Consider the following 13,815-nt stretch of genomic DNA (forward strand, 5'->3'; position numbering starts at 1 on the left):
TGTTTCTTTTTCAAAATCAGAGGTCACCACATGCATATTGTGAGTAATATTATTTAAATAGCATTAATGTTGCTTAATACTAAATACTATTAAACTAATACTATTTGGTTTCAAAGTATGACTGCCAATAAATAAATAAAAAATGCCAAATCCTTAATTATGTTACACCGTGTGTGTACAACATGATACAGTCAGTAACTACATCATCCCATATAATCTTTTTCATTGGACTTTTACCTCAATTAGAGTGCAGGATGCTAGCATGCAAGGTTAAAATTAAGTATGCCACAGTCACCACAAATAAAGCATTTCCTTACTTTTAAATGCTTAATTTTTAATGTTCCTTTTGTATGTAATAAAACATTTTAAGAATTTAGGATTTAAAGTCTGCTATCTTTCCAGTATCTATCTCAAATCAACTTACAGTGAGCAGCCTAACTGTTCTCTTGAGCATCTGAACTCTGCATATTTAAAGTTTCTTTCCATCTGTATCTATTATTTATTTATTAAGAAGCAATTACAAAAAATTATTAGGCATTTCCTTTGCTCAAAAATAGCATTGTTACTTCTAGAATATAGCATTGCTACTTCTAGAGCATTTCAGGAAAATAGCAAAGCTTTTGACTATTCAAGGGTGGGAGAGTAAATTTGAAAAAAATCAACACTTGAGTTGAATGAGCATATTTCTCCCATTATCTCATCTAAAATCCTCTGGTGTTAGAATCACAGAAACATAGGACAGTAGAACAGTTTGGGTTGGAAGGGACCTTAAAAGGTCATCTAGTCCAATCCCCTTGCAACGAGCAGGGATATCTTCAACTAATTCAAGTTGCTCAGAGCCCTGTCCCACCTGACCTTGAATGTTTCCAGCGATGGGGCATTCACCACATCTCTGGGCAACTTGTTCCAGTGTTTCATCATCCTCATTGTGAAAAATTTCTTCCTTATATCTCCTCTGAATCTACCCTCTTTTCATTTCAAGTCATTATTCCCTGTCCTATCTCAGTCAGTCCTGCTAAAAATTTTGTCCCCATCTTTCTTATAGGCCTCTTTAAGTACTGAAAGGTCACAATAAGGTCTCCTTGGAGCCTTCTCTTCTCCAGCCTAGATAATCCAGCTGTCTCAGACTGTCTTCATAGGACAGGTGCTCCAGACCTCCAGTCATCTTCATGACCCTCCCCTGGACCCATTCTAACAGGTCAATGTCCTTTCTGAGGATCCCAGAGCTGGATGCAGCACCCCAGGTGTCTCGTAAGAGGGGAGCAGAGGGGCAGCCCTCAACCTGCTGGCTATGTTTCTTTTGATGTAGTCCAGGACGCAGTTGGCCTTCTGAGCTGCAGGTGCACCTTTCTGGCTCATGTCCAGCCTCTCATCCACCAGTACCCTCAAATCCTTCTCATCAGGGCTGCTCTCAATCTGTTCATCTCTCAGTCTGTATTCATACCAAGGGTTGTCCTAACCCAGGTGCAGGACCTTGCACTTGGTCTTGTTGAACCTTGTGAGGCCCACGGGCCCACTTCTTGAGCTTTTTCATTTCCTTCTGGATGATATTCCATCCCTCAGGTGTGGCAACTGCATCACTCAGCTTGGTGTCATCTGCAAACTCGCTGAGGGCATGCTCGATCCCACTGTCTATGTCATTGATGAAGATATTAAACAGTACCGGTCCAGTAGAGACCACCACTTGTCACCGATGTCCATCTGGACATTGAGCTGTTGACCATTACCCTCTGGATGTGACTGTCCAACCAATTCCTTATCCACCAAACAGTCCACCCATTAAATCCACCTTTCGCCAATTTAGAGAGAAGGGTGTTGTGAGGGACCATGTCAAAGGCCTTATACAAATCCAGACACATGACATCTGTAGCCCTTCCCATGTCCACTGATGTAGTCACTCCATTGTAAAAGGCCACTAGGTTGGTCAGGAGGGACTTGCCCTCAGCGAAGCCATGCTGGCTGTCTCAAATCACCTCCCTTCCTCCATGTGCCTTAGCATGGGTTCTAGGAGGATCTGTTCCATGAGCTTCCCAGGCACAGAGGTGAGGCTCAGAGTTAAGTAGTTCCCAGCACCCTACTTTCTACCCTTTTTAAAAATGGGTGCAATGTTTCCCTTTTCCCACTCACCAGAGACTTTACCTGACTGCCATGACATTTCATGGAGAGTGGCTTGACAACTACATCAGTAAATTCCCAAAGGACTCTGGGATGCAACTCATCAGATGCCATAGACTTTTGGTATGTTCAGGTTCTTCAGGTGGCCATAAAACTGATCTTCTCATACAGTGGGAGAGACTTTGCTCTCCAAGACCCCACCTTGTAGTCCAGTCACTCGAGAGGTGTGGAAAGAGAGGTTGTGATAGAAGACTGAGGCAAAAAACTGTTGAGTACCTTGTCCATTACCATCAGTTTGTCAGTCTTGCTCATAGGGGGGGGATGTACACTTTTTTTGACCTTTAAAGTTAGAAGAGTTAGGAGCATTGAACATCTATGTTATATTTCCCTGAGGCAGTTTCCACTCACAAGACGAGCCCTTACTAAGCAGCTTGTCATTTCAGAGAAGGTCTTACTGACCCTGGCAGGTTTGGAGAACTTCTATTTCATATGGATTAATAGTCCTTTAATAACTTATTAAATGAGTTACTTTTTAACAGTTGAATATCATGTGTTTGTCTCCAATTCTTTAAACAGATTTTATTGTATTATGTTTAGAGGTCTAATGGTTCTCTGAAGAACTTTGGGGTCCTTAGTTCCTTGGGGAAATACCTCTGTTTCTTGAGAAAATTGTGAGTAAATCTGTGGCAGGAGAATTTAATTATTTTGAAATATAAATTTCAGAACTGCACACAAATGTGGCAGTCAGAAGAACTATTGTCAAGGAGGCTCTAAGGATGTTGGGAGTATCAAGGGGTAGTGGCTGTGTGGTATAAGACTGGGGTGGTGCAGGATTTGGGGCAGAGACCAGAGTGGATGATGGAGAGAGGAGCCAGAGCTGTGAAGCAGAATGACTCTTCGTGGGCTGTAGCACCACACAGCCTCCAGCTGCAGGCTGCGATGGGTGCTGTGTGATGTTCATGGTGCCCCAGTTGGGATGTCCTGTGGGGTAGGGCACTGGGCATGAACAATAGGTAGGGTGCACTCAAGAACGAGCCACCAAAATGCTACAAAGTCCCACTGGCCCTCAGGGAAAAGGCTCCTGATCTGTGCTTTATAACCTGGATTAATTTTAGTCAGGAGAAAGCTTCTTATGTCAGGTCTGACCTGGTTTGCTGGTGTTTCTCCAAGTACTTCTGCAATGCTACTCATGCGATACTTGCAGAATCCTCTCCCTAATTTGCTCTAATGCACAGGCTGTTCCCCATCCATGTAAGTGCCTCCTGAAAATTTATGAGCTGTTCACTGTCAACAGTACATCGTTTGGTTTCTCAAGAATATGCAGTGCTCAGTAGGGAATAGGACGAGAGAATTTACTGTATAGAAAATAATTTGTAGGTACGGTAGGAACAATATATAGAAAAAGATAACAATAATATCCTCAAAATAGGCTGGTGTTAAAGAACAGCATTTTTCAAGAACATTTTGGTTATAAAACATTTCCAGGGTTTTAATTTTCTGAGCATCTCTTTAATATGAAATATAACAAAACTTTTTTTTTAAAAAAAGCAATAATAAATATTACTTATATAATGATGTAATATTATTTATGGTTTTTGAAGACTCTTACTGTTAAACAGAAACCCAGCTTGTTTTCTACTATAATTAAAATGTACAGAAAACAGAGTTTAATTCAGGCACTCTCAAACTGAACTTGTTTGAACAACTGTTATTAGGCTTCATTTTCAAATAGCAATATTCCAGTCAGTATTTTTTCATGGGTTTTGTTTTGAGGAAGGAGTTTCTCCTGTTACTGTTTTCAGTGAAGTGACTTTTATTGCCAGCAGGTAATTTGCAAGCATTATTATACATCTAGTGCATACATATTTTGTGGGGTTTGTGTATTTGCAGGCAAGTGTATGCACCCATGTTCCACAGGCCTAAAATCTGATCTGTAGGTGTTGTAAAATACAAATAGGTATTAGTAAGTTTATGTATAGACTAAAAAAAATTAATATAAACCAAGTTACTGCTTCCTGGGAATAAGCACTATATCTCTTTTTAGACCTCTATGCAGTATGAATGCTGCACACTTTCCCTCTGCTCATCTTAATTTGATGTTAAAAGTATTTTTCACAGAGATTCCAGTAGGAGGCAGTGGTTTTTATTGTAACGTACACTATGTGCTCTGTGAAGTCTCAGAAGTTCTTGATTTACAAAATATGCTATTCCAACCTCTTTCTAACACAACATTTTGTGCTCTCCAGGTATTTTGGGTCACCAGAGAAGTGGAAAGCTCTGATGCTGCTCCTTGTCTGGACCACAGCTGCATCTGTCTCCCCTGTTTCTGCAGGTCCTGCCTTGCTTCCTTCTCTTCCATATCTATATGCTGCCTGCCTCTCCAAAAACCCCTTGTATCTTGCTATTAAATTATATTTAGTATATTTAAAAATATTTTCTTATAATTACACTGAGGTAGTTTGGCTTTACAGATCTGCTCAATAACAGACACATCAGCCGTTTCAGCCTGTGAGCTGGGTTTTTCTTCTCTCCCCTCACATCTGTGCTCCTCTGCAGCCATTGCATATACAGATCCTCTCTACCCAATATTTCTTCACCTCATTTACCATTTCTTGTACTTACTATTGAAGGAAAATCCTTGACTTTCCTCATATAACAAACCAGGCAATACTGGTATCTGAAATTAATTATGTTCATTTAAGCAAAGTAATATTTTAAAAAAAGTTACACAAAAGTACATTTTACAGATTTGGGTTATTCAGGGATGTCTGCACAGAAACTGATCCTTTATGTAGGCATCTTCAAAATGTAAATAGGATTCTTCAGCAACATAGGAAGTTCAAAACCAAAAAAACCATTGCTATTTCCAAAGTAGATTGAAACCCCTGTTGCCTGAATAAGTTTTAATTGCATTGAGAACTAACATTGGCAATTCACAAAATAAAATCAAAGCTACTACAGAGGAAGTAATATCAAGTCTTATCTTGTGCTTATCTGGTAGAAAAGAAATGTCAACTGCTGCTGAATGGTGAGGAGGAAAAGATAAATTTTCCAGATCCTCCTAGCAAAGAGATTGCATACTAGATGTTTCTAATGACTATTCAAGAAGCTTTTTAATTATAAAATACTATGCATGCTTCTGAATAGCCAGGGAACTGTACAAAAATGTAATTGGCACCACAAGAGTGCAAATAAATCATTTCAGAGACAGAAAGAAAATTCAATCTTAGTAACAGTTATGTAATAGGAACAAAATATGCATAACAAAAACAGGACACCATTTAATCTTTCAGAAATATAATTTATAGTGAATGCATTCTACTCAGCACTGCAATTTGTAATTTAATATGTGCGTAAGCCAGAATGAAAATATCATTGTAATTAACTTTGAATTACACAATCTCACATCTTTTGTTTCAAAACTAAAGAATGCTTATTATAAAAGCTCTGCTTCAGTGTTTCACAGTGGTGTTCCCTGCCTTGATTTAACATGCTTGACTTACTGACTGAATCTGTTCTATTTCTGGCTCTCAGGATTGCTCAGAGTCTGTGGGGACTGAGAGGCTGAGTAGGACTACAGATGCACATCTGTGGAAGGTTTTATGCGTGGCTTTTTTTTTCCCTGGTAAACTGGGTGATTATGATTGATGAGCCCAGCATTAGGGTAATGTTATCAGGGACACTTTCTGCCTCTGTCCTTTGTACCACCGCTGAGGTCAGACCATAATCGTGTTAGCATTGAACATAGTGCTTTATTAATGTTTCATGAGTAACTCCATAGTAATCAGTCTAGGTTTGTATGGATAAATAAAACTGCTACAAAAATCCCTAATGTATACACTGAGTGTTTTAGAAGCTACTGTAATAGGTCTTAAAAGTAACTTGATTGAATGTCTTTTCTGGTCTTTAGAAAAAGTCTAATTTTCACAAGTTTAAAGGAATCTCTTTTGAGGGAAAACCATTTCCACGTTCATTTCTGTGTTTAGGTTGAAGCATAAAACACCCAGCTGAACAATTAAGTGATATAACTCAAAACCCCTGTCTGCCATTTATTAATTTGCACAGAATTTTAGTAAAGCTTGTTAACCAATTGGTTAAATTACGTTGATTTATGACACTGTGCCTCTTGATGTTTTATAGGCTATTCTCTGCTTCCTTTGGTAAATCTCAGGATGAAATGTTGGAATTCTCGCTGTGATTTAAAGAAAATGTTTACATTCATAAATGTGCAAGTAGTATATAAGGATTTGTACTTACTCTCACATAAAATTACACATTATATATGCCTGCAGCAAGCAAAAAAGTATGTATGAACACAAGAAAATAGTGTCAGCTAGGGAAAAACAAGATCCCACTGTATGTTGTGCTGTACCACATAGGATCCTTTCCACTGAGGTGAAATGACTACTGCTGATTTTATTAGACAAGGGATCAGGATAACACTTACTTGAAATATTTCTCAGTTTTCTGTAAACATGTTCTCTGCTTGCTTGCTAAGTTGCTGTAGAAATTCCAGGCTTGCACAAGCTTGCTGTGTTTTACATGTCAGCATCACACCCAGACTATTTTTTTTTCTCAAGATAGATTCTTGTATAACAGCCAAACTTGGCCTGGGGATGACCTAACATAATACATCTGCTGTCCGGTTCAAATAATGGAATCAGACATTAGGGTAGGGAATGTCAAACTTCCCAATCCCTTTATATTTGTTCCTTTGACCAGTCCCAGTCTAGTGACCAAAAAGACAGTGTACTGGCAGTTTGTTGTATGTGTTAACAAAACCCTCCATTAAGAAGTGTTTCTGAAAAATTATTACACATTCAAAGTATTGCATTTTCAAAATGTAATTCCATTACTTCTTACTGCATTTTTTGTGAATGCTTATCTGCATTTTCATGAAAGGGATTATCCTTCTTTAGCTACTTGCTCTTTTATAATAAGCTTTGTAAAATATTATGCATATATCATGCTCTTTAAAGTCCCAAAGTTATTCACTTTGCTTTTATCCTCTGAATTCCATCCAAATATGAATGCTTCTTCTGTTTTCTAGTCACCCAGATGTGAATCCAATATTCCAGGTGCAGTGTCAAAAGAACCACAGACAGGTACAACTGTTTAAATCCTCTGTGATGCCATGATTCTCCATAGATTGCATCAAAATACACTTATTTCTAGCAAATAGAGAATTACAGTTTTGTCTAATCTAATTGCCACTTATTGTCACCCTTACTTTGCTACTGCTCTATTTTTGGTACTATTTTTGTTTCCAGACTTCTGCTTCTTATTGAACATCTTTAATTCTTTCCTTCCAAGGTGATTTTCAGTGTATTTTATGCATCTAATTAAAATAAATCTATGCCTCTTTCTCTTGTTTTCCAGGCAATTCCTAACTTTGTTATTATTTGGAAACTTCCGCAGACTTCTCACTTGAAGATAGCATATATCTGCACAGAACTGAATTTTAACTACTGATCATGCTCTTGCTAAAAGTAGATGATGGGATGAATAAAGGCCATGCAGAAACTGCCTCCCAGCAAAACTGTATAATAATGGCATGATGTTTACATCTGTGGGGAAAGAGGTGGAAAACAGTATAGGAAGGGTCTGACACATATGGGAGATAATTTTTGATTTTAGAAATCCGCAAAGCATTCAATTAGTTGAAACCTGTAATTATAATACTACTCCAGTCTTAATATCAGTTTGTCTGTCTCCTGGCAGTCTGAGCAGACTTACACATGTATGGAATCAGCCATTACCTAACTATCAAGTAGTGTAGTCCTAAAACGATTTAAATCCTGTACTCTAAATTCATGCAAGCAGCTGATTTCTTCAACAGTAAAAAAAAAAAAAAAAATCAAGCAGAAATTGCACAAGGGAAATGAAAGAAACTAAAGATAAAGCTTTTCTTCAGGTTATCTCTTATCACATAGTGCACATATCCTCCTATTAATCATTCCATCTTTGTGGAAAGGAAAGATGAATAAAACTCAATTTAAGATACAGGAAGGAAAAGTCTTTATAAAATTTCTGAAAATGAGTCCTTAATATGCATCTCTCATTATATCCTTCTATAGGTGGCAGCTTGTTTCTCCTTTTCCACAAAGCAATCACACTACTGTTCTTTCAGATGTCAAAACTAAACCTTTACGTCAACTTTAGTGTGCTTACCTTTCGGCTCAGTTTGGGTCTAGCCACAAACACTACCTACGAAAGAGCTCTGTGCAGCGACACGGGCACTCCAGAGAACCCGTGATTGCACATCCCACACTTGAGAATGCTAATAAACTCTAGTGCTCCTTTGAGGACACCTCCTTCTTTGCTAGTCAAATTGCACTTGAATTTCTTTCCATCAGCTGTGACAATTATTTGATTTAAAAAATAATTTTACAAAATATGCAGCTATAAGAGAAATCAGCCAAGAAACATTGTTCAGCTTCTTCCTGTCAATGACAGACTAATCTGTCAATGACAGAATAATTTCTCATAGTTGTGTTTCATATGCCTCAACTGATGAGGTTGCACTCACTTCCTTAGGAGACTGTTGTACATATGTCAAACTACTTACTCTTGTAAATGGAGGGTACTTCTAAATCATCTACATCTAGGAATAAGTTTGTTTTTATAATATTTTTCTATTCTTTTAAACTTCATAAAGCTACTTTTTTCTATCAATTCTTGAAGAACAATTTTCTTTAAATAGACAGTTCTTCAAATTAAATTGCCAAATTGATCAGAAAAAAATAGAACCAAACCAATACTAGATTTACAATGCTACCACAAAAGCACTATTGGAAATAATGCATAAGCTGAACAGTTCTGCAGCTGTATAGAAAACCATAGCTTATCAAGATCATAGTCCTGACTCTATAAGCAAGACAAGCAATATGCATTTTAAGGAAGAACTATTTCCAGAACAGAGCCATAAATTGAACTATTGCTGACTAAAGCATCAGAATATACCTTGCTATTCCTAAAAATTAATAAAAGTATACATATGTATTAACTCTATCAATAATAAAATTATCCATCAAATGAAAGAAAAAAAGATAAAACATAAATGTTCTTTCTGCTTAAATTATGCAGGCCTTGTAATAATTTACATCAGATCAGTTCTTTTGCAAAATTTCTTCAGAGACTGCAGTTGTTGCCTTATGTTCACATTTCTACACCTCCCGTTCATCTCTGATGAACAGGAAGTGCATATCTTCAGGCGAATAAGGAATACAAGATGTCTTGCAAGATAACAGCATTTATAGTAATCCTTTATTTTTTTTATGTAGAAGTTGGTGAGGAGAGACACACAAATTTTTTAGGCTATCTTGTACTGTCCTGCTCATGCCCATCTGATGCTCTCTCAAGAGAGAGTAAATAACAGAATTTAACTTTCCATAATTTGGGCACATGGAAGGAAAATCCACTGTAAAATAAAGGGTTCTGTCAAGCAAGGCAGAATTCAAATTCTCCTTCACTTTTTACTTTATAAATCTAGTCCTAAAGAGATGAAAACAGAATTAGGTTAGCTTGTTAAAACACAGACCCCCTTACTTAGGCTAAACTAAAGTACAGCTTACCATCCTGTTGATACGGACAAAGTCTTCGGGCTTCTTGGCCCATGGAGGGAGATCAACATCATTCACGACAATTTCATCTTCCCTGATTCCCAGATTATAGCCATTACTGTTGACAAACATCTCTGGTAGGTAGTAAAATTCTGGAATTAACTCCTAGCAAGGAGAAAACACACAATGAGACTTCATATTTATACAGAGATGTTAAACGGTGCTCCCAGAATCAGGCTCCTTTGTAGTACACATTAAAGCATTCATGGTTTTGTTTAAGTCTCTGTGCACTTGTTTTAAGAAATTTTATAATCTGTTTTCTTGTACTTACAGTCAAACTTCTTTCTCATAATGAAATATTCAATCTTTGTTTTCCCCATACCTGTTTTTACGAAAAGCACAACTTTGGAAAAGCAGTGCATATCATAAGGGAGACCTCTTCAGAATAACAAATACAAGCAACTGTATGCCAAGCTTTCAATATGAAAATACATTGGATTTTTTAATCAAGATTTAACAAAAGTACTTAAAAAGTGAAAAAGTTGCAGATATAACACTGTCTTGATTTTAGTTTCTCTATATTTTTAATTGCATAAGAAAACATGGCAATTTGACTACTTAAATAAGGAAAAATAACTCAGGATGAATGATTTTTTCTACTCTAAGAAAACTTCAAAAATATATGGAGAGAAAGATATCAGTACAACAAATGCCCTTCAAACAGATATACATGATATTTATAATGTGAAATATAGCATAGCATATTTCATGTGAAATATAGCATAGCAACTGCATAGCAACGGTCATCTGCATAGTATAATACATTACAGATAAGTAAGGGTGTGAAATTTTTCCCAATTTACAGAAGAGCTAAATAGAAATAATTTTGACATAATAAATATTGCTATTTTTTTGCTATTATTTTAACAGTAAGTATTGAACTGCAATAACAACAGAAAAGCTTTAAAGCTCACTATCTCTTTTCTAATATCCAGATATAGATTAAATTCACCAAATTACGTTGTTAAAAGCATTATGGCCTTCAGTTGTGTAACATGATCAAAACTGATGACACAGCACCTGAAACCTGAATTTCTTCATGGTCCTTTCAAAGGCTGCAGACATGCAAACCATAAAAAAAAAAAATCACTGCAGACACAAACTTATCTAATTAAATCTGATCTGCAACTCCATAGAGAAGAGAGAAGTTAAAGTATAGATGGTCCTTTCAAATTCATTAAGTAAAAAAAAAAAAGTGTATTTGTTACAATTTTAAGCATGTTTAGGGAGGCAGTTTAATTGCTTCTTTACATCATTTTAATACACTACAGTTTGAATTTAGGTTAGACTAAAATGCAATGCCAATTAATATCTAACCAGTGCAAAACACTAACCAAGTGAGACATCACTGAACTTGGATAGCTCATTATGAAACAAGCTTCTATTTCAAAAAGCAAAAAAACCCAACAATTACTACATGCAATAAGTAATAAAACAGCAGCTAGAGCAAAGCCAAAGTAAAAATAATCCTGAATATTCTATAAAATTAAAAGAAAAAAGATTATTTTCCTGACAATATTAAGTTTTATTATATACATCTCTAATTTATTCAGGGTATTTCTAAAAGCAGTCTTACCCCCTTTTCCCCAAACAGGATTCACTAAGTCTCAGGTTCCAGAAGAAGCCCTTCAGTTTGTTCTAATGAAGCCCAAAGAAGAATGAATGATCCTCACAGTTGGAGAAAACTATACAGTAATCTTTCAGGAGTTCAACAAACTATTACTAACTCAGGACTAAGAGTAGGTCATAACCCAACATATGCTACCACAGAAATTACTGATAAAGTAAGATCGTTACCTTAAAAAAAGAAAAAAAAGGAAAAATTCATAAGGACCTCAGAATTATGAAATATGAAAAATTCAAAATTAAATTAAAGGCCAATATTCAAATGAAACACAATTTATTACAGAAAAAAGTAAGCAAAGTTTGTTTCTATTTTGTATAAAAGCCTTGAAATACATACCACAGAATTTTAATTATTACTGATATTTATTCAATATGGTGGCATACTAACCTGTAATGTCACAGGAAGCAAGACTTTTGATTCCATCAAAGATAAGTTTCCTTTTTCAGTTTTAAATGTCCTAGCATGTAATTGTGGACTTTTACACCTAACATACCTGAAAGATTTGTGCTACCCAGAGATATATCTAGTGTTTAATTCAATTCTACTAACCTTTTGGCTTCAGGGGTATCTTGAAACAAAGGGATTTAAGTCACTGAGTATTTTAATGGTATTTCCATTTAGTAATTTTATCTTTGTTGCTCTTTGCTTTCAGTGTAATTTAATGTTCCCTTGTCTAGTATAGCAGAAAACATAAACAGAATAAACAAAAGTATGTGATTAACTTTCTTCATAAGATTTATTGTGTTGTGTATGTTTAGTTCAAACTGTCTTATTCCTGTGCTCTGGAAACTAACCAGTGCCAAACTTATAAATCCTCTTCAAATAACACCCTCTCTAGAACCCTAGTAATTTCAGTTACACATCTCCTGGTAAGGTTTTTTTGGTAGTTTTTTTTGTTTGTTTCTTTGTTTGTTTTTGTAGTTTTTTGTTGGTTTTTTGGGGGTTTTGTTGGGTTTTCTGTTTTGTTTTTTAGTCAAAGTAACAAAACTAAACATAATATTATAGAAAAATTAATAAACACGCTGTGTTATAGCCTCAGCATTCTCTCCGATGTTATTTTTAGTGCAGCCTACAATTTTCTTTGCTTATTTGAGTACTATTTAGCATGAATTGAATGTTTTCTTGAAATATGAGGAATGTCGCATGTGACCTTTCCCAGATACTTACATATTTCCCATACTTCGTATTAACCATTCAGCTTTCTGTGGTAGCATTCAATATTCCTCTAGTCATTTTGCTGTCTCCACTATTGACTAGACTAAGAAACCACAGCACTTAAAAATAGCTCAGATAAATACATCCTTTCTCATTTCTAAGGAATGAATTAATATATACTAAAACACAGACCTGTTATGAAAGCCCGTGGCACTCTGTATGTATGAACTTCTTAACATTTGGAATCATCCTCAAAATGTGTATTTAGCTACTTGGAAGCATAGAAAATACAAATAACGTAGATAAGTGTGATAGAAAAGTTTGTTTTTATATGTCCACTTTTTATTCTGCTGTGAAAAATTAAAGCAGCTGTCTCTTCTATCTCATGCCAATGGCAGGCGCTGGCTGGGGATGGAAAGGCGAATATTCCCTTCCCCGGGGCCCCTGAGCATGCTTTGCTAGAAGTATAAGCTGGGAGAAGCAGAGAGAGGAAGGATTAGCAAGGACAGTGAGGCAGCAAGGATGGGGCTTGAGAGGTTGCTGTGAAAAGGAAGGAGAAGACAGGAGTGAGTCTCAGCAGAGACGATAACTGGGGCCCAAGAAGCCACTGAAAGTTGCAAGAAAAAACACAAGAATGCAGGAAAAAATAACATCAGCAATGGCTAGAGATATTTTCAAAACCTATTTATATTTTTCTCAGCTGAAGTTTGGGTTTTCTTTGTTTCACAAATGGCTATATGCCAGTTCATATTCTAGTAAAGATTATGACAAGAGAGAGCCAACTCTTTTAGTGCTTTTCCTGTTATGGATAGGAAACAGATACTCAAATAAATAACTTCAGGGTCACATTTAGGGAGGTGACCTTGTCCAATCCTCCATTCTGGATGAGGTTCAGCTATGCTATCTATCCTGCAAGATATCTGTCTACCCTGTTGTCCAGAATTTGAGTGACAGTAACTCCACAATCCTTCCATCAATTGACTTCAGTGCTCTTCACTTGAGGAAGTTTTACCTAACAACTGGCTTGAATCTTTCATTACACAATCTAAGTCCATTTTCCCTTGTCCTAGCTATCAGTCCATCCCAGACACAGAGAATAAATTACTATTTTCTCTTTGCATAGTTTATTAAATGTTTGAAAAGCATTATTCTACCAGCTTTACAGTCTTTCAGGTCCTAAAAGTCTAAATGAAGGACAATGATGTATTGCTCCATTGCTAAGTTTTAGTTAGAGAAGTGCAAAATATAGTTTTAACTCCCCAAACTATCTAGCAGAATTATTGCTAAATGCTGTAT

General features: G+C 36.3%; 1 protein-coding gene across 1 annotated transcript in view; it reads right to left on the reverse strand.

Annotated features, from left to right (window-relative positions):
* NBEA (neurobeachin) overlaps nt 1-13,815 on the reverse strand; it is a 451,136-nt gene that overhangs the window by 49,758 nt on the left and 387,563 nt on the right. Inside the window, exon 47 of the mRNA XM_027677697.1 lies at nt 9,690-9,842. Within this exon, the coding sequence (XP_027533498.1) occupies nt 9,690-9,842 (153 nt within the window). The remainder of the gene's footprint in view (nt 1-9,689; nt 9,843-13,815) is intronic.

This window comes from Neopelma chrysocephalum, unplaced genomic scaffold, assembly GCF_003984885.1.
Source record: "Neopelma chrysocephalum unplaced genomic scaffold, ASM398488v2 Primary Assembly neopelma1_43, whole genome shotgun sequence".
NCBI lineage: Eukaryota > Metazoa > Chordata > Aves > Passeriformes > Pipridae > Neopelma > Neopelma chrysocephalum.